This window comes from Apteryx mantelli, chromosome 3 (genome assembly GCF_036417845.1).
Source record: "Apteryx mantelli isolate bAptMan1 chromosome 3, bAptMan1.hap1, whole genome shotgun sequence".
Classification (NCBI taxonomy): domain Eukaryota; kingdom Metazoa; phylum Chordata; class Aves; order Apterygiformes; family Apterygidae; genus Apteryx; species Apteryx mantelli.
This window is the reverse complement of record NC_089980.1, coordinates 9,001,854-9,023,386: the sequence shown is the minus strand read 5'-3', so window position 1 is coordinate 9,023,386 and position 21,533 is coordinate 9,001,854. Positions and strand designations below refer to the sequence as shown.

The following is a 21,533-nucleotide window of genomic DNA, read 5'->3' as shown; positions in this document are numbered from 1 at the left end:
TGGTTATCCTGGGACAACATAAGGCTTTGACAGCCTTCAGAGGTTCTAGAGAAATAACAGAATAATATTTAAAATTCCTGAAAGTTCCTTTCTTCTTTTGTCTGTCTGCTAAGAACAGTTATTCTGGGCTCAGTATAATTGCCAGTTTATTTCTCAAGTGAGATCAGTTATCACAGGCATTTCCAAGCAAGGCCAAGAAGTAGGGCTGTTTTGCCACTGAAAAGTTGGAGGTGCATAAAATTTCTGGAATTTAGAAATAGCATAATATACAGCTGGATCAGTAAGAAAATTCTTGCTATCCAAACTCTTGACAGTCTGAGCCTCTGGGGGACAGCAGGTAGATTGGGAGCAGCTTAAGCGTGGCAAACAGACAACCTGGTTCACTGTCACATAGTAGAGGTAAAGCCAGAGATGGAAAAATGTGGTCACTGCATGGAAACAAAACTGCAACAAAAGCATGGGGGTTTTCAGAGCCAAAGCAACAAAGAGATGCATGAATGTAACTCCACAAGAGGGACAAATCCTGAGGTCCTGCCTCAGGTGAGCTTCCAGTGTGAGTCTGCCTGTATCTAGATGGAGTAAAATGGCCTATGGATTTGGCCCAGGGTAAGGTACCAACAAAGAAGCTTGAACCGATTTGCATGGGGAAGGTAATGCTTGCTGAAACCGCCACGGCCTCTCCACTCCAGTCACAAACTGACAGCATTTGGGGCTTGCTTGCAAGCATTCAGTGAGGCAGCCCTGCGCTCCCTACCCCAATGCTGCAGGATACAGAAGTGAGACTCCGAGACGAGCCCTGCTCTCCACCTTTTTAATATGTTACAGGTTCACCACGTGCATTCTCGTCTTCAGTCATGCTGCAGCCCCTCGCCCAGGTTGCTGGGAGGTTTAGAAAGGCAGATGTTTTCAGTCTCGGTGGGGTCTGGTTGCAGGGGCTTTGGAAGTTACAGTACCTTAGGCCAGTGTTGTCTGGGATTCAATATTGCATTAAGTGGTAACACATTGTGGGCAGGTGGGATCTATTATTGCATTATGGAGGCTGCTGCTTCCCTGAACGGACTATGTTTTGTGTGTGAAGCGGGCCCACACCTGCTGGAGCTGGGACCTGGAAATGCGCAGGACGGAAGGCATGAGTCTGTGGTTTCCTGCCGTGAGGGGCATGTGCCTGCGGTGGGGCATGCGCACGGGGCTGCTCTCCGCTGAACGGCTGCGCTGTATGAAAGTACCACCAACGTGAGGGTAGTGTTCTGTCTCCAGGGTTGAGGAGGAGAAAACGGAGGACGCCAGTCTTCTCAGGGGGCTGTACCTCGGGAGGGAGTGCTGAGAAGGCCTGTCCTCCTCCAACTGAAAAAGACCAAGAAGAGTGGAGGAAAAGGTGTCAGGCAAAGACTTGACTCGCCCCTGGTTTGCGATGCGCATGCTGCAGACATCTTCGCTGGCGGATGGAAAATGCTTTTGCTCTATGCTGGGCTTACTTACTGTTCTGGCTCTATATATTCCCAAAGATCCTACGGACACCACCGGAGTCTGCAATTACAGTGGGTCTGCCTTGCTTTCCCCAGCCACATGAGAATGTGAACGCCACCAGGAGCATCAGACTCCTTCACATCAGTCCCCTCCTCTGGCTACTGGGAAACGTCTCTTCAGGCCACATGCCTCACCTCTCTGCTCCTCTGGCATCACTTATCTTGACATGTCATTAGGCTATTCATACCTCTTTCATACAGATAACAGTCAAACTCGGAACATACTCTGAAACCACGTGTACAAGAACACATGAAAAACCTGTTGCTAAAATAACCGTGTTTATTTAATATGGAGGGATTCTCAGGGGCTCTTTCATGAATCTTACTAAAAGTTGCTCCAGGGGTTTGCAAAAGTAACTTTTGGGGCTGTTAGTGGACTTTCCTGTTCTCATGCTTACAATGTTGACTTCCCAATACACTTCTACATTCAGTACCTGCAGGGGGAGTGTTAATGCTTCCAGTTTTGGGGAAGTGGAGGATAGGCAACACCTGGAAAAGCAGGAGGTGTGTAATTATCCTTTCAGTGATAAATTCAAAGCACAGAGCCACAGGAGGACACGAGGAGAAGATAAATTCTTAGATCCCCTTTCTACTTCTGTGATCCTGGCATGGCCAGGGAAGGGAAAGCATACTCACAGAGGTCAATGTTTGAGTTTGTATCGTGATGAGATCTCAGTGCCTAACTTCCCTCTACACAGTGAATGAAAGAGAGAGGCAGTACAGTAATGATTTCAGATTCTTTACCCTGAAAATGCTAAGCCCTTCAACGCCCTTCTACAGCTTTCTACCTGTGCTATGAAAAGAGTGCTTTCACAAGGATGAACAAACCTCCAACTCCAAAAGAGATCATTTTTTCTGGAATTACATTTTTTCCTCTCAAATCCATCCCCTTCCTTGTGATGCATTTCTTTTTAGGAAGTCTCTGTCAGATTACAAGATGTAATTGGGAAATGTGAAAGGGCAATATTATATTTTCTTAAGCCAATACTGCTCTGCTTAGCTTACTAGAAAGATCACCCTTGTAAACAAATCCTATGAGAAGAGCTGAGCTTTATCCAGCCTCATCACTTGTCTACCACCTTCAGTATCTTTGCAGCATTTTGAGGCAGGTACCTTATCTTCCTAAGTGTCCAAGAACTACTTAGCTTGCAAAGGGGATTAAATGTGAAAAGCAAATATTCACATAGTTCTAAATGTACTGCATCTCACTGCATAGAACAGATTTGCAGATAATAATCATGTAACACTGTGACTCGGAGTATCTGAGAGAGACAAATTCTAGAGAAAAACTGTAATTTCTCATAAAGGCAAGCGTCTCTTCTTTGTGTACATGGTGTAGAAATGTGGTCCTGGGTGTATTATTTGTAAGCTGCACAACTAAGTATAATGACTTTCATATTATTAGATTTTACTTTATGTTTGGGTTGCAGCATATTGTAATTATGATTTCCAATGCATACAGCATCCCAACATGGTAAAGGCTTCTCAGACCGAAAAGGATCATTCCAGCTATTCAGATGGACCTCTTGTACAGCATGGGGCCAAGGACCTTAACCACACCATAAACCTTAACCACGCCATAAAGGGGCAATGCTCCACCAGCAAGCACATTCAGGTAATGCTGCCTTGAGACTTAAGTCGAATATACACGCATGCCGCATTCATTAACTGATATTCTAATGCTTAAATTACACAGTCAAAGCTGGAGGTGCTGCCCCCTTTTAATCCCTCTGTCGTTGGCAGCTACAAGCCTGCACTGCCCTCCTTCAGATCTATCCTGCTCTGTTCGGACAGGAACAGTATGACACCTCTCATGTGAAATCCCAGAAAAATGTGATGTTGATAGGGCTCAATATGTTTTAAAGAATATATTAAATGTAATTAAGAATTACTTTTGAGCTTAAGGTTTTGACTGTTGTGTCCTGTGCATTTAATATGCATACATGAGCTTTATTTCTCCTATAGAGTCATTCTTTTGCTGATCCTATATTCTTAATACATGAATGAATACAAACCCAAAATCAAAAGAGCATAAGGACAGAAGGCCAACTCTACATACATCCTTCACCATCAGCTGGCAAGCTCTTCTCATTGGGAGGGAAGCAGGAGGAGGTGTATGTCAAAGAATTGCCTCATCTACAACAGGTAAGAAGCGCAGTTCAATGGGAATTAAACTCGAGTGAGGGGCAATGCGAGTGTATCTCCTTTTCTGCAAATGCCCATTTCTCACCACTGAGAAATGGTCCCTCAGGTCGCTTTGGATTAGCTCACAGAAGATGTCGTAGAAGGGAAAGGAAACAAGACACCTAGCACCTTTTTGTATCTCATTTCCCCTCCTGCCTTCTTACCCCAACTGACCTGTTCTGCCCAGGGTTGTAAATCTGCTGGCCTACCATCTTCTGCTTCTATCCATTGCTTGATTGCTTCAGCCCATTTTTCTCTTTCGATCTCAAAGCCAGTAAAGTGGTAGTTTTTGCCTTCTCCTCCTGCTCTCTGCTTTGGGAGTACTCTGGGAGTGCCAAGCATTTCACTCATCACTGCTCCAGGGTCTGGGGCCACAGGACCCAAAATATCATCAAGAGAAGTCCTTCTCAGCTTTCAGTGCAAATCAAACAAAATTCCTTCAGGTAACAGACCCAGGGGCAATCCCAGAGCTCTATGCCGCATAAATCAAAAAGGCATTACGGATCACCCCGAAAGTTAGAGCCCTGTCCTTGTTGTGAGACACTCTTTCTGTGTCTCTTTGCCCTGGTCTGAGGACCCATCATCACCAGCTCAAATCAATGGAGGAAGGCAGTGGCATACTGGGGCCACTGAAGCGGTTGTTCCCTGAAAAAAGAGGCCTAATATAGCACCAAGGGGGATTTTTTAAAAGTAATTCAAACTACACATCTAAGTTGGTGAGGAGATATACTTGTGCCCCTCCACACTGAGTCCTTTCTGTTCTAGATTCTGGGAGACGGGATTGCAAGACACTATGTAAACAAAACGCTCTCTGCACTCTGCAGAATATATTCAGGGATAGGTAAGGAAGAGTTAATAAGATCTCCCAGTGTTGCCTCACTTTTTTGTGATTTTTTAGATGGAATGCTGTTTAAGTAGTCAAGTTTTAGGCAGGCAAGTTTTTTTTAAAGTTTTGCACAATGCCAATTGCACTAGCAGGAAGGGAGAATCAGAGCCAAGAAATACCCATGTGCACAGACCTACAGTAGGAAGTAGTGGCTGAAATTCATAAATGCATGAGCATTTGTGTTTCTTTACAACACAGAAGCTAGAATTAAGTTGCCATCACTGTCAAGTGTTGATAAATTTACTCAGCATATTTGAGAACTTGATAAATGTTTGAATCTTATTGCTAGGTGTGGATATAAATGCTTTTCAATAGTAACAGGAATCCTACATCAGAATTAATATGTAAACAGAAGTGCTGGTTCAAGATTTTTTTTACTTATTTTTAACTATTTATATAGCTTTATCTGCACGTTACTGCATAAACACAAGCAGAGATTGGTTACTACATTAGCAAAATACATACGAACATTAAAGTAAACTCTAAGAGCTCTGTTAAACAGTCTTGCTGCATGTTGAGCCAGTGAGCATCCCAACAGCTTGAGCCAGCTGTAACCCTCTCTGCCTAGGGTGGGAGCAGGTCAGGCCCCAGCAGTACTGATCAGTGATCAGAAACATACTGGTCAAAGTGCTCAGCACGCTGCCTTCGCTGAGCAGTGCACAGATGGAAGGGCTTGTACTGGACATCATAGTTTCATGACAGTCCTGTTTGTCTTCTGTACCAGGGCTTCCCATGAGATCTACGTTCCACTGCAGTTGCCTTGTTGTCAGCTGAAACTGGAAGACAGCTAACGCGTGAAAATATTTCAGATAGAAATTTCCCCAGGCCATTCAAAGCTCTACATAAACCTCCTCTATACTTCACTTACCCTACAGCAGCACCCACACAATTTCACCAGGACACCACCTTCCGTCACACCCACACTACAGCATCCTTCTGTATTCCGTCTGAACCCAACAAATTCAAACATCTGAACAAACAGCTGACCTCTAAATGAGGATAATCTGGGGAACTACAGGTCTGTCAACCTCCCCTCAATCCCTGGAAAGGGTGTGAAGCAAATCCTCCTGAAAGCCATTTCCAAATACATTAATGACGAGAAGGTGACAGGGAGCAGTCAGCATGGATTTATGAAGAGGAAATCATGCCTGACCAATCTGATAGTCTTTGACAATGAGATGACTGGCTCAGTGGATGAGAGGAAAGCTATACAAACTGTAAAAACTCATGTTGATGTTATTTATCTTGACTTTAGTAAGGCTTTTAACTCTGTCTTCCATAGCATTCTCATAGACAAACTGAAGAAGTAAGGACTAGATAAGCGGACAGTGAGGTGAACTGAAAACTGGCTGAACAGCTGGGCTCAGAGGGTTATGGTCAGTGGCATGAAGTCCAGCTGGAGACCAGTCACTAGTGGTGTCCCCCAGAAGTCAATATTGAGGCCAGTACTGTTTAACATCTTCATTATTGATGTAGATGACGGGACAGAGCGCACCCTCAGCAAGTCTGCAGATGATACAAAACTGGAAGGAGTGATTGATACACCAGAGGGCTGTGCTGCCATTCAGAGGGGCCTGGACAGGCTGGAGAAATGGGCCGACAGGACTCATGAAGTCCAACAAAAGTGCAAAGTCCTGCCCCGGGGAGGAACAACCCTGTGCACCAGTACAGGCTGGGGACTGACCAGCTGAAAAGCAGTTTGGCAGAGAAGGACCTGGGGGTCATGGTGGACAACAAGTTGAACATGAGCCATCAATGTGCATTGCAGCAAAGAAGGGCAAGAGCATCCTGGGCTGTATTAAGATGCAGGTTGAGGGAGGTGATCCTTCCCCTCTATTCAGCACTGGTGAGACCATACCTGGAGTACTGTGTCCAGTTCTGGGCTACCCAGTACAAGAAAAACATGGATATCCTGGAGCGAGTCCAGTGAAGAGCCACAGGGATGATTAAGGGATTGTTGTGTCTGACATGAGGAGAGGATGAGAGCGCTGAGACTGGTTAGCCCTGAGAAGGCTCAGCGGGGATTTCATTAATGTGTATAAATACCTGACGGGAGAGAATAAAGAAGATGATGGAGCCAGACTCCTCTCAGTGGTGCCCAGTGAAAGGATAAGAGGCAATGGACACAAACTGAAACACAGGAAATTCCATTTAGACACAAAAAAATTCCTTTTTACCATGAGGGTGATCAAACACTGGAACAGGCTGCCCAGAGACAAAGGAGTCTCCATCCCTGGGGACATTCAAAATCCGACTGGACATCGTACTGAGCAACCTGCTATAGTTAACCCCGCTTTGAGCAAGGGGGTTGGACTAGATGATTTCCTGACGTTCCTGCCAACCTCAATCATTCTGGGATTCTGTGATAATCCGGAGGTCACTGTCTTTTTCCAAGTAACAAGTAATGGCTCATATACTGCGGAAACAAAGGAAAGCATCAAAGCAGGGATTACCCATTTGCTATGAGTTAGTATTCCATTGACACCAAAACACGTCCACCAATTTTAGGGAGACAAGAATGCGATCCCAAATCCATACAAGAAGGCCTATGGCCTTAGGCACGGTAGTTCTGCATTTAGTGGCATTTTTACCTATCTTAAAAGCTCAGTTCAGATTCAAAGAAGAGAAAGATTAACTCATGTACACACTATCTAGTCACAGTTTCACACAGACCCAGAGGATGCCCAGCCTGGGCTGCAGGAAACATTTGCCACTGCCAGTAGACACTGAGGCTTTCAATATTTTCATTAGGCCCTTGGACAACTGCTCTTTACCCTCATCAAAATACTGGTCCTAACAAACTGTCCCTTCATCTCTACTGTACTGAAGGAGAACAGGTTTTTGCTTTCCCTTATGCACCAAGTTATTTTTCCTTTGACAGTCAGTGGTTGGTTTTGTGACAGCAAATGGAAAAATATGAATGTCATTTCAAAGCTGTGTATATAGAGACAGCTGAAAGATCCAGACTCAGAGGAAGCACAAGCAAATCCTAGCCACTCAGACAAATCCAGTGTTGACCCAACTAAGTACAAAGCTAGGCACAGGAATAACTAGAGGGTATTTCAGAACACAAGAGCAAAGAAATAGGCAGTCTGCTGGAGAACTGAGGCTGTCTAATACATTAGCAGCAATCACCCATTATCTTTATTTAATGACAGGAAATGAATTTACTGTTTTGCCTGCTAGGATGAGGTTTTTTTTAAGTATCACTATGAATAAGCATCCTTCATACTGCATCATATCCAACTTTCCCAGTCCCTCCACATGACTGTATTACTTGTTAGGGTCAAGAAGGCCCCTCCGGCCTTCTTTGGGTATGCTAAATATATCAGTGAAGTGTCTCTGCTCGTTCTTACAGAGGGTCAGTGCATCTTGCATTGACCATCCTAATAAGGACAAGACAGAGCAAATTCACTTTGTGTTGTCAGAACTTCTATCCTTCCTGCAGATGCTGCAGCCTCATAGACCTTAGCAGGGAACACCTGCTGGCAGGCAAGGATTTGGTTTGATTCTTTTTATGTAGTTTCTTGTATCATTCATGCTTTGCTGCTGAAACTAACAGTCCTTGTTTTCTTGTATCTCTCTGGGATCCAGAGGAGAGAAAAGTCAAAGCAAGGATGGAGAGAGGATGTTCTTTTACTATGGTCCATACAGCTTTGTTACTGCCCGTGTCCTCTCCCCAGCCCAACAAATGCTTTGCTGCAGAATAAGCTCATGAAGGGGAGATGGAGCTATCATCTTCCAGAGGGGAACAAGCAGACTGCAAAGGTTCCTGCAGGAGGTGAGTATCACTGTATGCTGTCCCTAACATGCATGTGACCCAAGACCCAACTCTATTTGCTGAGTTTATGGATCACGTGCATGGGAGATCTTCACTAACATACAAATTTTAGCCCTTAGCAAAACCAAAATCAAAAAAACCCACTATGACTCCCTGGAAAATCGAAGTAGCTAATGAACATTTCCGTGAGTAAATACCTGATAACAACAATGCCAGTCCCTGAAGTAAGGTCAATGGTGTGTGTGTGTGCGCTGGTTACTCTGAGCTTTGTATTAGGTATTCCAAAGCAAGTTTGATTTCAGAGAGTTATTTTGTGCTCTGCATTGCACCAGGCCTGCCCAGTGCTGACAGGTGATTAGATTAGAGGGCACTCTCTTGCCATATACTGCTGTTGCTTGCTGAGAAACTAGGTGGAGAAGATTTGGTAGCAACATCTCCATACAACTAAGCAGTTACTAACAAATCACTGTGGGACAGCAATAAGAGAACTGATTAAAGATATCCACAACCAGATCTATGCTCTCCTCCTGTCCCTGTGCCAAAATGGCTGAAAAATCTTGATAACAGTATGTCCTTAGTAGGGAATAACATTACTAGTTATAGGGAGCACCTCTGAGGTGTTCACAACATTTGCAAACATTGGCAGAAAGGGTTTCACAAAAGCATCCATGCTGGAAATCACAGCTTTCTCCAGCGTAGCTGAGGTTTCCCAAGATAATGACCGTGCTACGCTAGGCAATGAGATACAGATCAGAGCAAAGGACACTCTGTTGAGGATCTTACCTGTCTCTGAGGACCAGTAGGTTCAGACTCTCGTCTCCTTTGTCGGATAGCTGGTGCTGAGTGCAGGGGGGAGTGAGCTGGACTTCCTGTCTGCTGTTCGTGTTTACTGTCAGATACTGTTTGAGAAGGTCCTTCATGTCTGTGGGAACTATCCTCCTCAGTCACAGGCTGCATACCCCGACTTCGCCCATCATGTATCTTCGGCCTGACTGCAACATCTGCCCCTAAGCGCCTTCTCTCCTCACCCTCTTCAATAGGTCTTAGTTCCTCAGGTTCCTCATCTGTGGTTCCAGAGGTGCTTGGCTCAGCACCTGGGTGAAAGTCCTTCAGCTCTGTCTCCTTATCAATGATAACCCACTCCTTGCTATCAAAGTCCTCTTCCTCTGCCAGTGGTACCGAGCGGAAAGCATTGCTGAGGGCTTCATGTTCCACCGAAGCAGACACATCCATCCTACCACTTGCCTGCCGGTCAGCTTGGCCAGTATCAATGGATAGCATCTGGGCTGGCTGGGAGGAACATACAAGCCGTGATGGAGAGCCAGGTAAATCCATTCGAGATCTATAGCCAGAACAAGACACCATTAAAAATGCATCAGGTTTGTGGTTAAAAATAGGGATCATAAGAGGGAAAACCTCTATAGTTCTTCTCACTCATTTCCTGATATGCTTCAGAAAGACAGGCTTAAATTAAAACATTTCTTTAGAACCTACCTAAAGACATTCCCCCTAAAATGCTTTAATTTCAGCATCTTTCTTTCTTGTAAATGACAGGGTAAATGACCAATTCCACCCCACAACACCAATACACTCTTCCCCTTTGGAAAGGTCTACCATTTTGTGAAAAAACCCTAAATCTACTCCCTGACTTATCAGTTTCTTTACTGGGTTCCTATAGCATCTTCAGCTCTACTGTGCTACCTCTAAGGTGGCCACTGAGGCCTCTATGGTGGCAATATGTGTTCTTTGAAGACAGCAAGAATATTTGATCTCCATTGTGCAGCAGGAATTTCACTGAAATGCTCAACAGACATAGGTGATCCCAGGAGAATTTGGGGAGCAGGAAGGATATATGGCAAATAACCTTTGACAAAGAGTATCAAGGTAGTGTAATGTTCAGTGACACAAAGTGCACAGTCTAAATAGCAACAACTTCCAGAGCCATGCGGAAATATCTTTCAAACACTCCCTAAGCCCTGATGGGCAAGACAGCCTCTCAGCTAGAAAAGCCAGTGGCAAAGAAGGTCGTAGCCAGACCCAAGATGTGTTATTCAATCCCTAATTTATTAATAGAGGGGCTCATCCACTCTCTAGTTCTTTTCGATCCTCCTTCATTTCCAAATAGTGTCTCCTTGTGACTGTCCTTCTGTCAGATCTTCTCTCAGAAGAAGGCTTGTATCTTCCCCACCTCTTTTAGAGGGTCCATTTCACCACTAAATCCTACAACTGCAGTCCATGCCCTTACTTTCAGTGGGAAGAGGAAGAGAGAGGAACAAAGTCTGTGAAGGGGGTGACCAGTAGACCAGTTGCCCTGTGTCTTGTAACACCTGCATTTCCCAGTGCACATTACTTTAAACAGATTATTTTCATTACTATTTTTGTTATTTTTGGTTTCTTGTTCTTTTCCTTGCTGTGAATTTGAGATAAGATATTCCTATAACCCTCAAAATCAGGGTTTGCCTTTTAGATGTAACACATACTTTATGCATACAAACAAGAGCAATGCTTTATGCTGAAAAATGAATATTATTATTAATGAAAAATAATAGAATAATGAAACCCACCATATCAGAGTCTGCCAGCTAGCTCCCAGAATATGTGCATCCCAATATGTATCCTAAGAAGATACATTCTTCTCTCCCACCTAAATGACTTCGGTCACTGACAGGCCAGTCAAAAGCTCGGTGACTACTTAAATTATCTCTGATCCATCTCTTTGCCTTCACCTTGACAAATGTCTCCCCCTCCATCCTTGGAGTCCTTCCCATTCAGGGATGGGATGGGAATCCTTCCCACTAACTCTCCTTATTATCAAACATCTAGCTGCTCTGAGAGATGAGTGTCTCATCACAAAGGTCATAAACTGAGTCCACGAGTACTGACTCTTCCACCCAGAATAGACCTTTCAGTGCCACTGATTTAATGATGGGCTTGGTCTCAACTGTCAATCCTCAAGACACTATTCAAAGCAGTATCAGTAAAGAGGAGACTACAGAGGGTAAGCAAACCTTCTTTCATGTAGATCTGCTTTTCCATCAGCAGTGGAGAGGCGTTCTGACTCAGGGCTGTTCACACGGCGGTATCTTAGGGAACGCACTTGTGCAGTAGGGGACTCTGGAGGCACTCGGACAGGGGAGCTGGGGCAGACACCATTTCTCTGCTCCTCTTCTACCATGCACTGAGTCTATAAAGGATAAACACAGAGAATCTCAAAATCTGATTACAGGCATTGATTTTCCATCCTTCACCATTGCTCTGTGCTTTTGTCCAGGATACAGTTGCAGCTGCATTTTCACGATCTACACAAGCAGTGAGTGGAGAAATGGAAGGGCCCAGATGCCCTGGTAATTACTTGGTATTAAAGCAAGGTATGGATTTCAAATCAATTCAGATCTTTAAGCATCTCTACTGGGTGATCTTTGCATTCCAATTATGCGGAATAGTTGATCCAAAAGAACTAACCCTCACACACACAATCCCTAACTACTTATCCAAGATCTGCTAAGAGCCAGAGCCAAGCTGTATGAAAAAGCCCTTGTCTGTCTGTATTTGTCTAAGCAAGGTCCATGCTTTATGCTGCAAGGTGCATACTTTTACTTCTGATGAACATAATATAACTAAGCCAACTCCTAATTACCAGGGGCTTTTTAAACAATCTTGGTCCTTTAGGCAAAAGCCTCCAGGACATATACTCAACCACAAGCTGGAACATCTGTAAGAGCTTTCCACAGACCCAAGGTCAGCAATTTAGAGAAGCATGGGCCTGAACACACTCATGGACGCTGAGAGTTCATTAAGAGTTCATACTCTGTGCATTTTCTATTTTCATATGACCAGGGTGAATTTGATTTTTTTTTTAAATTTGGCAGCAGTCAAAGAAGCAGAAGTAGGTGACTGTAGCACAGCCTTCCTCTGCTTTCCACAGTGATGCTTCCTTCTAGGAGAGGAGACTTTGTTTAGGCAAAAGTGGCAAGGCAGAATGGTCCAATGCCCAGCAGTAGTCTAGGGCTTGTGTTCAACTCTGTTGTGCTGCCAGCCCTGCAGCTCAGCGGCTACGTGCAGCCTCTGTGCAGAGGTATGTAGTGAGGTGCCAGAGCAAGTTCCTAGTATGGAGAGCGTTTATCCTTTGCTGCAGCATGCCCCACATTCAGTTGATCTCTGCTAATGCCCAGAGGCTCAGAATGTAAGCAGGATTTCCAGTAAAACATTGCTGATCAAGAGAACTGCGGTTATTGGTCGGTCACACCTTTGTGTCAGTACGGTACGTACAGCAAGTCAGTGTCCATAATTTAGCACGTCTAAACCATTCAGGCTGGGTTTGGACTGCATAACTAAGCAGCCTTTACAGCTGTGGGGAGTGGAGGAGATCTTCCAGGCATTACTGCAACAGCAGAATAGATGATAGTGATTTAATGTGTAATCCATGCAGGCCAAAATACACAAGAAGGGTGGTGATAAAGAAAGAAAAAATGGGTTTGGGAGAGAAGCAGAATGCTGATGTTGTAACTGTAGGGCAATAGGCAACTTGTAAGATCCAAGAACAGAGAATTGGGGGAGGGCATGGGAGAGAAGGAAGAGGCTTATGAAAAAAACACTGAATGAGAACCTTGATCCAGCAGAAAAAGGTGAACCAGGAGGAGGATTTAGAAAGGTCAGGAACAGTAAGCAAGGAAACTGCCCTTAGCACAGAAATGGGAGAAGTGGGCCAGAAGGAGGTCTGAACTGTGTGAACAGAGAAAAAAGGATACCCTTAGAGATATACTGGGGAGAAAAATGTGGCAAGATCTGCTCATCACCTAAATATACCGAGCAAGACAGGGAGAGTCAGAGTTACTACTAGTGCTAGGAGACTGGAAGGCTAAGAATGGCAAATCTGTGAACAGCATGAGAGCAGAAGGATGTGTTACACACCAGCTGCCGAAGTCTTCTGAAAGACACAAGGGATACCTGAGATTACAAGCAGAGGTGAAGCTCTGTCCTTGCAGTCCTTTTTCTCCTTGTGGTGATTGTGATTTAAATGAAAACCAGTTCCTTCTCAAGGAACAGTCAAGACTAGAGATAACAAGCCTAGCAAAGAGAAGGGACAGGCTTCCTTTGCTTTGGAGAGCATTATGGCCTGCTTGCTCTTGTCAGAACTGAAATGCTCATTGCCATGCAGACTGCTGGCTATAAATTCCTTTGGCAGAAAACTGCCAAGAAAAAGCATATCCCTTGGCAGAAAAGTCACCTGTTGACACTGTGGTTCTTGCAGAAACCTCTCCTGCCTCTAGCTACTGTTATGACAGGGCTCATGAGAGACAGCGCTGAGTACCTAGACATGATGTACAACTAGCATGTGGAAAGGACATTAGGATTCCCTTGCACACATCTCAACCTGACTGAAAAGCATCAAGGTACCTAGTGGTTCTCAGGAACAGAAAATCAGATAGAAGTTACCAGGATTTTTTGTGTAATATGTGCCTTCAAATGAGAACTTTTGGGACTGCATATACTTAGTGTACAAAGAGACGTGAAGAAGTTATTGAATTTGGTTTATAATTCTCAATATTGGGAGAATACTTCTGGTAATATATTAGTTCCATACAGATAACATGCTGATCCACAGTATTTGCACGGGATAATTTTAAGTTAGTTGAGACGACCTTTTGTCCACTAGTAATCTTTTCTAATAAGAATAAAGATAATGGAAAGATCTGTAGGACTGAAATAAGGGCTAATTTTGTGCCAGTATAGACTGATGTGAATTCTGGTCAGGCCCAGAAGGCTGGTAGATTTAGCATATGATTAATGCTAGTCCATAAAGGTCCATTAGATGGGTTTGTCAGGCAAATCTGATATGCCCTGATAATATTACAAGTCAGTTTTATACAGGTTTCTCTGCTAACAGACAGATTCTGTAAGGTATCTGACATCATGTCATGTGACATTCTGATTTTGAAATCAGAATTGAGATCAACACAACAAATACTAAATTACTTACAATATGTAATTGAGCTAATAAATAATCTAACTGGAGGATTCTCAAACTTAATATTTAATATGGAATCATCATTCAGGTGGGATGCTTCTAAGAAATTACATGACATTTACAAGAAAGGACTGAGGAAAAGCTTAGGGATTATGAGGAAAATTATGACAGACTAAAAAGTCTAACATAATCTTTGAATATAGAAATACAAGAAGATTAAGTGATACTTTTCTCCCTCTTCACAAAGACGAAACTAGATTGCTGGCACTAGATGCACCAGCTGATCTAATTTCTAATTTCATAAGGGTGAAATTAGATGCCATTTATAGACTGTGCTACCCTTAGAAAGGAAAGTTAAAAAACTGGAAGAGAAAAATCAGAGTGCTTATGATGCAAGGTCTAGAAAAATGTGGCTTTGAAGACATCTCAGGCTGAATTTACTTGTCAAAGAGTTTAAGACACAATAAGATTTTGGCTAATAACCTCCAATACTGGAACATTTCTGATATCGTATCAGCTCCTCAAGGGCTATATAATGACATAAAGATTGTATGAAAGATTCACTCTAGCATTATTGGGTCCAAAACATCATTTGCGTAATATGAAACCTGAATTATTCCCAATGCCTTTCCCTCTAGCAAAAATTGTTGGGCATTCCCCATTTCCACAGGGAGAGGCTCTTTGGTCTGCAGTTTGTAGGATGCTACAACAGTACTTCCAGGTGGCTTTTAGCAGTCTATGAGCCCACTGCCCTAAGTCCAGCAGCCACAGGAGGTAAGTAAATGTTCTTTACTTTGCTGATGCTGATCCTGAGTTTGTTGCGATTCACATCTGTCTCTTCCCAAACTTCAGCCTCATTGAAAGCAGTGTTTGGAGCCTGGCCAAGACCTTCTGCTGGCCGGCCTGACAGGATGGGAGGAGCATTCTCTTGATCACTCAGATGTTCACCCTGCAGGACATCCTCAGTGTTCTCACGAAGCAAGTCCCCAGGTACCGGAGTGACATTAACCACCCTACAGAAGAGACAAGAAGAAAGGTAAAATTATTAATATTTAAAGAACCAGCCCTATCACGCTGTCCCACAGAAATAGCTTTTAGCATATTTCCACATTGAACAAAACAGGCAATCCAGCGTTATCCAGGGTAGCACAACCTTAAACAGAAGCATGAGAGGATCCCAATAACATCCAGGCACAAAGACAGTGAGATGGATCAGTCAAAGTGTCTTGGGACCCTCAGTACTCAGGCTGCAAACTTCTTTAGAAGAACTCCCCAGGAGTGCCTATTATATAACGCTTAGCTTAAAAGAACCTTCCCTCTTTACATGAACCAAGGAGACTTAATAGGCTTTATAGCTTTTATCTTCTGTAATATTATTAAGGATTATTCTTATTCCTTAATGTCAGCCCCCACAAAAGCAACAAAATTGACCAAAGAGCTAAACCTCCTCAATTTTTCATTGGACTTGTTTCATTGGACACCATTGAACTTAGTGTACCTTTGGACCAGCACATGAAACACTGTGAAGGGCTGGGACATGTTTTAGGTGTAACTAGCACACACACTCTCCTGAGTTCAATATCACTAACCCACCCCACAGCAGGCCTTGCAGCAGGCACTCTCAGGGAAGCTCCAGCCATCTGCGCCATATAATATGCAAAATATAGAAAAATATGGGCTTCATCAGTCCTGGCCAAAGGTCATGCAGATCTTACTTCTCAGGACCATAATGGCCTTTGAGCCTTTCAAAAATTAACTTGTCACTGAGCTTGTTACTGAGAGTGTCCATAGTCTGACCAGCACGACAGCAATACTCACCCAAACATAGCTGCTGTTTGCCTAGTGTTTTGCTGTGGTGGAGTAGAGGTGCTAGTGGACAGCAAGATATCTGTACCAGCCTTCTCCCAGTCAAAGGCTTCATTTTCAGTAATGCCTCTTTCCTTCATGCTGTTCTCAAACACGGACATGATTAGCTAGAATAAATTTACAAGAACAAGTTATGTTAAATAACTGAGAGCGGCTTTCACAAAAAGCTAAATCATGAGTGCTAGGGCCAACAGCAGTTTATAATCTCCATCTTGTCTATGAAAGGTACCAACAAATGAAAAGCAAATGTCACAAAATCATATCAGTTGTTTCCCAGGCTGGTTTTGGCTTGGTAACTGAAATTTCTTTAATCTACAGAAGAAGTGCGCACAACATTTTGAGACTGATTTGATTAAATCACGCAGTTGGTTTCTTACTGCAACTCTAAAGCTTGAAGTTCAGCTCAGCCTTCCTGCAGATTAGACATATGCAGAATGGTACATTTGATATGCATAGTCCGAGGGCCTCCAGAGGATACAGACACAGCAGAAAAGAAGCAGTCCTAGGAAGCAGATTCATTGCACTGTCTGGCTCAAGTACAGCTTGGTCAGGAACTCAACAATATGCCTATGCATAATCTGGCCTGCCACATTTGGCTGCAGAAAAAAAATGTACAAGGGATGATATAATTTCCTTTTAAAAGATGGCAGGTATCTTTCATCCACTTCTCAAACTCCCAGTGGTTTACGCTTGTTGCTTTCTAAGAACAGACAACCATCAGAGAGAACGAAACTCCTGCCAACATTGCTCTGTGCATCAATGCGTTACCCAGGGAAATCTGATATTCTACTGTCAGAGGGAAATATCCTAGATGGTCTAGGCCAATAGGAGGTCCTGCATTTGTAATAACATTATTCAGCTAAATAATGCAGAATTGAGAGGATTTGGCTAAAGTCAATGTGAAGACAGAATATAATGACAGATAGATTTGGCTTATAGCATAGAATTAGCACTAGGTTATGAATAAAAATTACCCTGAATAAAAACCCTATGTTCTTTGCATTTAAATTCCAGTTCTGTTTATTTGCATGATCAGAAAAAATTCTGTATAAAGGCCAGGAGAGCCCACGTCTTCCTGCTACCTTCTACCAAAACTGCAGTAAAATTCCCACTTCCAGCTTTCAGTTCAGCCTTCCTCTTCCCCCATTTTGTGGTCTAGAATCAAATGATTTCAGTAGCTCACTCCCGCAATTGCACAATGTTTCACAAAGAAAAGAGAATTCCCAGAGTCGACTGTAGAAGAAATCAGACCAAGGGACAGGTAACACATCTCCAGAGAGCAGAGATGGAGCAGACATGACATGGCAGTGGTACCAGCTTCTTTGCTCTGAGAGGGCAGAGAAGGGCTGGTACTGTCTTGACATTTGAATATGATGGAGTTGTGTTTCTGCTTGTTAGCCTCATTTCACGATGTTCCCTTTCACTGCTGATGGAAACAGGACTAGTGTTGCTGCTGCTGGCAAGGAATTTCTGGTTTGCAACTGAATGTGAGCAATTAAAGGGTCACAGTCTTTTGGTACGGGCATTTCTCATTCTTCTATTTCCTCCTTTGAAAGTTCCTAACAACTCTCCAGAATTGCAAAACTGCACTGCCCCTTCCTTAGAGCATCACTTCGCAAACTGAAAAGTCAAGGAAATGAAGGCAATGGAGATCATATTTTACCTGTATTACAGCAATAGAAATCTTAGTTTTACAGGCACTCCTAAAATTGAGCTGCAACAAGGTGGTAAACCAATTCAGAAAACCCACCTGGTTAATCATGGCTACCATATGAACTACGTATGCAACGACAATTAGCACAGTGGTTACTGGTCCTGTGCTAGCAGTACCCAGAGATACATACCCATTAATAGGACCAAAAGCAAACTGCCCAATTATGGTGACCTGTTCAGTCAAGTAGAGAACTTGTCTGAGGTCTTGCCACTACCAAGTCAAAAATACCACTGCTCAAGTGGAGGCAGACCCAGCAGAGCATGAAGCAGTGAGATGAAGAGGAGTTGGGATTTGGGTGCAATAAAGGGAGTCTACAGAATTTGCCATCCCTACCCTCTGAAAGGCATCATAAAAGAGGAAACCAAATGGATGTATCAGGTAAGAAAAAGAAGTAAGCCACCCATTGTTCCCTTCAAACAAAATGGAAAAGACTCTCAGCTTCTCCAGTTAAAACAAAATGACAACATGTTAAGAGTGATAAATACTGAACCAGCTGAAGGTTCATCCAGCCCAGTGTTTTGTCTCTAATAGTGACAATATTGTGTGTCAAGGAGAGAGTATAAGAATAGGACAACCACCCAGCAACATTTCTCTGATATTTCATCCTAGATTTCAAAGATCTGCGACTCAGAGCCAGAGGATCTCCTTATATTTAGTAACCTTAGATGGGAGTTCTCTGATGAACTTGCCTAATTGCTTTTTGAATGCATAAGCTTTTGGACTACACATACTTTATGGCAAAGAATTCACAAATTATGTTAACTATCTTCTTTGTTCATTTAAACCTGCTGCTACCTTCTAATTTCATTTGGCGCTTCCTCATTTTCGTATTAGAAGAAGCAGGAAACAATCATTCTCTGTTCACTTTTTCCATTATACTGTTGATTTTAAAGATGTCATGTCTGTGTCAGTTCTCTCTTTCTCAGAGTATACTACCCTAGTCTAATTAGTCTTTCCATATCTGGAAGTCAATCTACCTGTAGCCATCCTTGTTACCCTTTCGTATGTCTTCACTGGTTTCAAGATAGCCTTTTGGGATGCAGGAACTGAACTATACACAATATTTAAGATACAGGCATCACACGGATTTACATGTGACAGAAGGCTATTTTCTGATAGCCCTGTAATATTACTCTAATACTTCCTAGGTTTATATTTGCTTTCTGACTGCTACTGAGCACTGAACTGAAGTTTTTTCCAGAAAAATCTATTGTAATACCAAGACTGGAGCCCATCATAGAGTTTAGGTTCAGATTCCTTTTCTCCATACATAATATTTTACATTTATCTACATCCAATTTCATCTGCTATTTTATCAACCATTCATTTCCATGAAGTCATGCAATTCTTTTTAGTCAATTGTCTTCTTTACTACATAGCATAAGTAGAACATGCATGAACATGAACAACATTCATTGCTTTGGTATCCACTACCTTTTCCACATGATTTTATGACTATGTTGAAGAACCTGGTTCAAATCTTGGGCTCTCACTGACATTCTCTTTTAACTGTTTTTTTACATCTCACTCGTTAACAAGTTATTCATCCATCTGAGGAGCTTCCCTGTTACCCCCAGTGAGTTTAGTCTGTCTGGGGACCTTTTGTAAGGAACATTGTCAAATGCCTTTTAGAAATGAATATTAAAAATTGTTTTCAGCCTTTGCCTACATGCTCAATAACTCCTAAGAACTCTACACATTTGCAGACAGACTACCCTTACAAAAGCCATGCTGACTTCTGCTCATTACATTATCCTCACCCATCTGTCCCCTAATCCCAGTCTTTATCACAGTTCCTGACGACTTGTGCTGTATATGTCAGGTTCAGGGACTGGAATTTTCCGAAGCCATTTAAAAATTAGCACTGCTTTTGCCGCCTTCCATTCCTTTGATATGGAAGCAGTCTGAAGTAAGAAACTGCATGCTAAAATTGGCAGTTCAGCTGTCTTATTCTTAGCATCCCTTCATGCTCCCAAGGCCCCACTCAGCCAAAACAACTTTTGTTAGTTTCTTCTATAACTTCTGTTAACACTTGCACTTGACTTTGCAGGCCACACAGGATTTTACAGACCTCTATCGTATTCCCCATTGGTTGTTCTTCTCGCAGGCTGAAGGATCCCAGTCTCCTCAGTTGTTGTTATTCTAAAGCCATGGTTTTGTTCATCCTTCTCAGCCTTCTCTGAACCCTTTCTATATCTGATGACAGGTCAAAGCTTTATAAGGAGGAAAGTGGGGTGAGAAACTGCACAGAACAGTCCCAACACCATCCACTGCTCCCAGAAGTCACGCAAGGAGTTACTGGACCCTGTCCAGGGATCCTCTGCCTACAGACATTAGGGACCAGAACAGTCTCCACAGTCACTGGTCAGCCTCCAATACTGAGTTTCCTTCTGCTGGGCCCAAAAAGAACCAGCTTGGCCAGAGTCAGGAGAAGGCTGACAAGGGATCCCTCGATTACACAGGGTTTCTCATTAAGAGCACAGCAAGAACCTCAGCAGAAGGTGCTAGAGGGACAGAGGGTTGGAATTCCAAGATCTTTAAGTTGCAAAGGATCCCTGGAGATCACCCAGTCTATCTCCTACTCAAAGCAGGGCTGACCTTGAAGTCAGATCCAATTTCAAAGTCAGATCAGCTTGCTCAATGTTACATTCTGAGTATCTCCAGGGATGGAGATCCCACTACCTTTCTGGGCCCTCTTCCACTGTTCAACCATCCTCATGGTGATTTTTTCCCCCTGAATATCTAATCATAATTTCCTTTGTTGCAGCTTGCACCTGTTGCATCTTGCCCTTTCACTGTGCACCTCTGAGTATAGTATAGCTCAATCTTCTCCACAGGTAGCTGAAGGCAAAAATAGGATCACCTCTGATCCTTCTCTTCTTAAGGCCAGAGAAACCCAATTCTCTCAGCTTCTCCACTTACGCCATGTGCTCTAGCCGCTGGCCATCTTGGTGACCTTCCACCGGGCTCACTCCAGTTTATCAGTCTTTCTTGTACTGGACACAGCACTCCAGATGTGATCTAACAAGTGCCTTACAGAGGGCACTAATTACTTCCTTTCTACTGCTGGCTACGTTCCTCCTAATATAGCCCAATATGCTGTTGGCTTTTTTTGTGACAAGGACACACTACTGTCTCATGGTCACCACCAGAACCTACAGGTCCTTTTCTGCACAGCTCCTCCCTAACCAGTTGGTCCTCAGCCTGTCCTGTTGCACAGGTTTATTCCATCCCAGGCACAGGGCTTTGCACTTGCCTTTGATGAACTTCATGAGGTTCCCTTCAGCTTGTCAAGGCCTCTCTGAGTATCAGCACTACCCTTCAGCATATCAGCTGCTTCCCACAAATTGGTATCGTTTGCAGACTCGCTGAGAGTGTGCTCTGTCCCATCGCCCAGGTCTTTTATGAAGACATTGAACACCCTTGACCCCAGTATTGTTCTCTGAGGGACACCACTAGTAGCTAGCCATCAAAAGGACTTTGTGTTGCTGATCACAACCCTCTGAGACCCAGCAGTCCTGCTAATTTTCCACCAATCTTGTGGTCCACTTATTCAAACCATCTCTCTCCAGTCTGGCTACAAAGACATTATGGGAGACTGTATAAAG

At 43.4% G+C, this 21,533-nt stretch overlaps 1 protein-coding gene across 1 annotated transcript in view; it reads right to left on the bottom strand.

The window, feature by feature from the left end:
- The window catches only part of TTBK1 (tau tubulin kinase 1), a 101,381-nt gene that overhangs the window by 20,563 nt on the left and 59,285 nt on the right, over nt 1-21,533 (bottom strand). The window contains exons 10-14 of the mRNA XM_067292652.1: nt 16,164-16,318; nt 15,139-15,358; nt 11,386-11,561; nt 9,161-9,719; nt 1,090-1,344 (exon numbers count right to left, since the gene is read on the bottom strand). Coding sequence (XP_067148753.1) covers nt 1,090-1,344; nt 9,161-9,719; nt 11,386-11,561; nt 15,139-15,358; nt 16,164-16,318 — 1,365 coding nt within the window. The remainder of the gene's footprint in view (nt 1-1,089; nt 1,345-9,160; nt 9,720-11,385; nt 11,562-15,138; nt 15,359-16,163; nt 16,319-21,533) is intronic.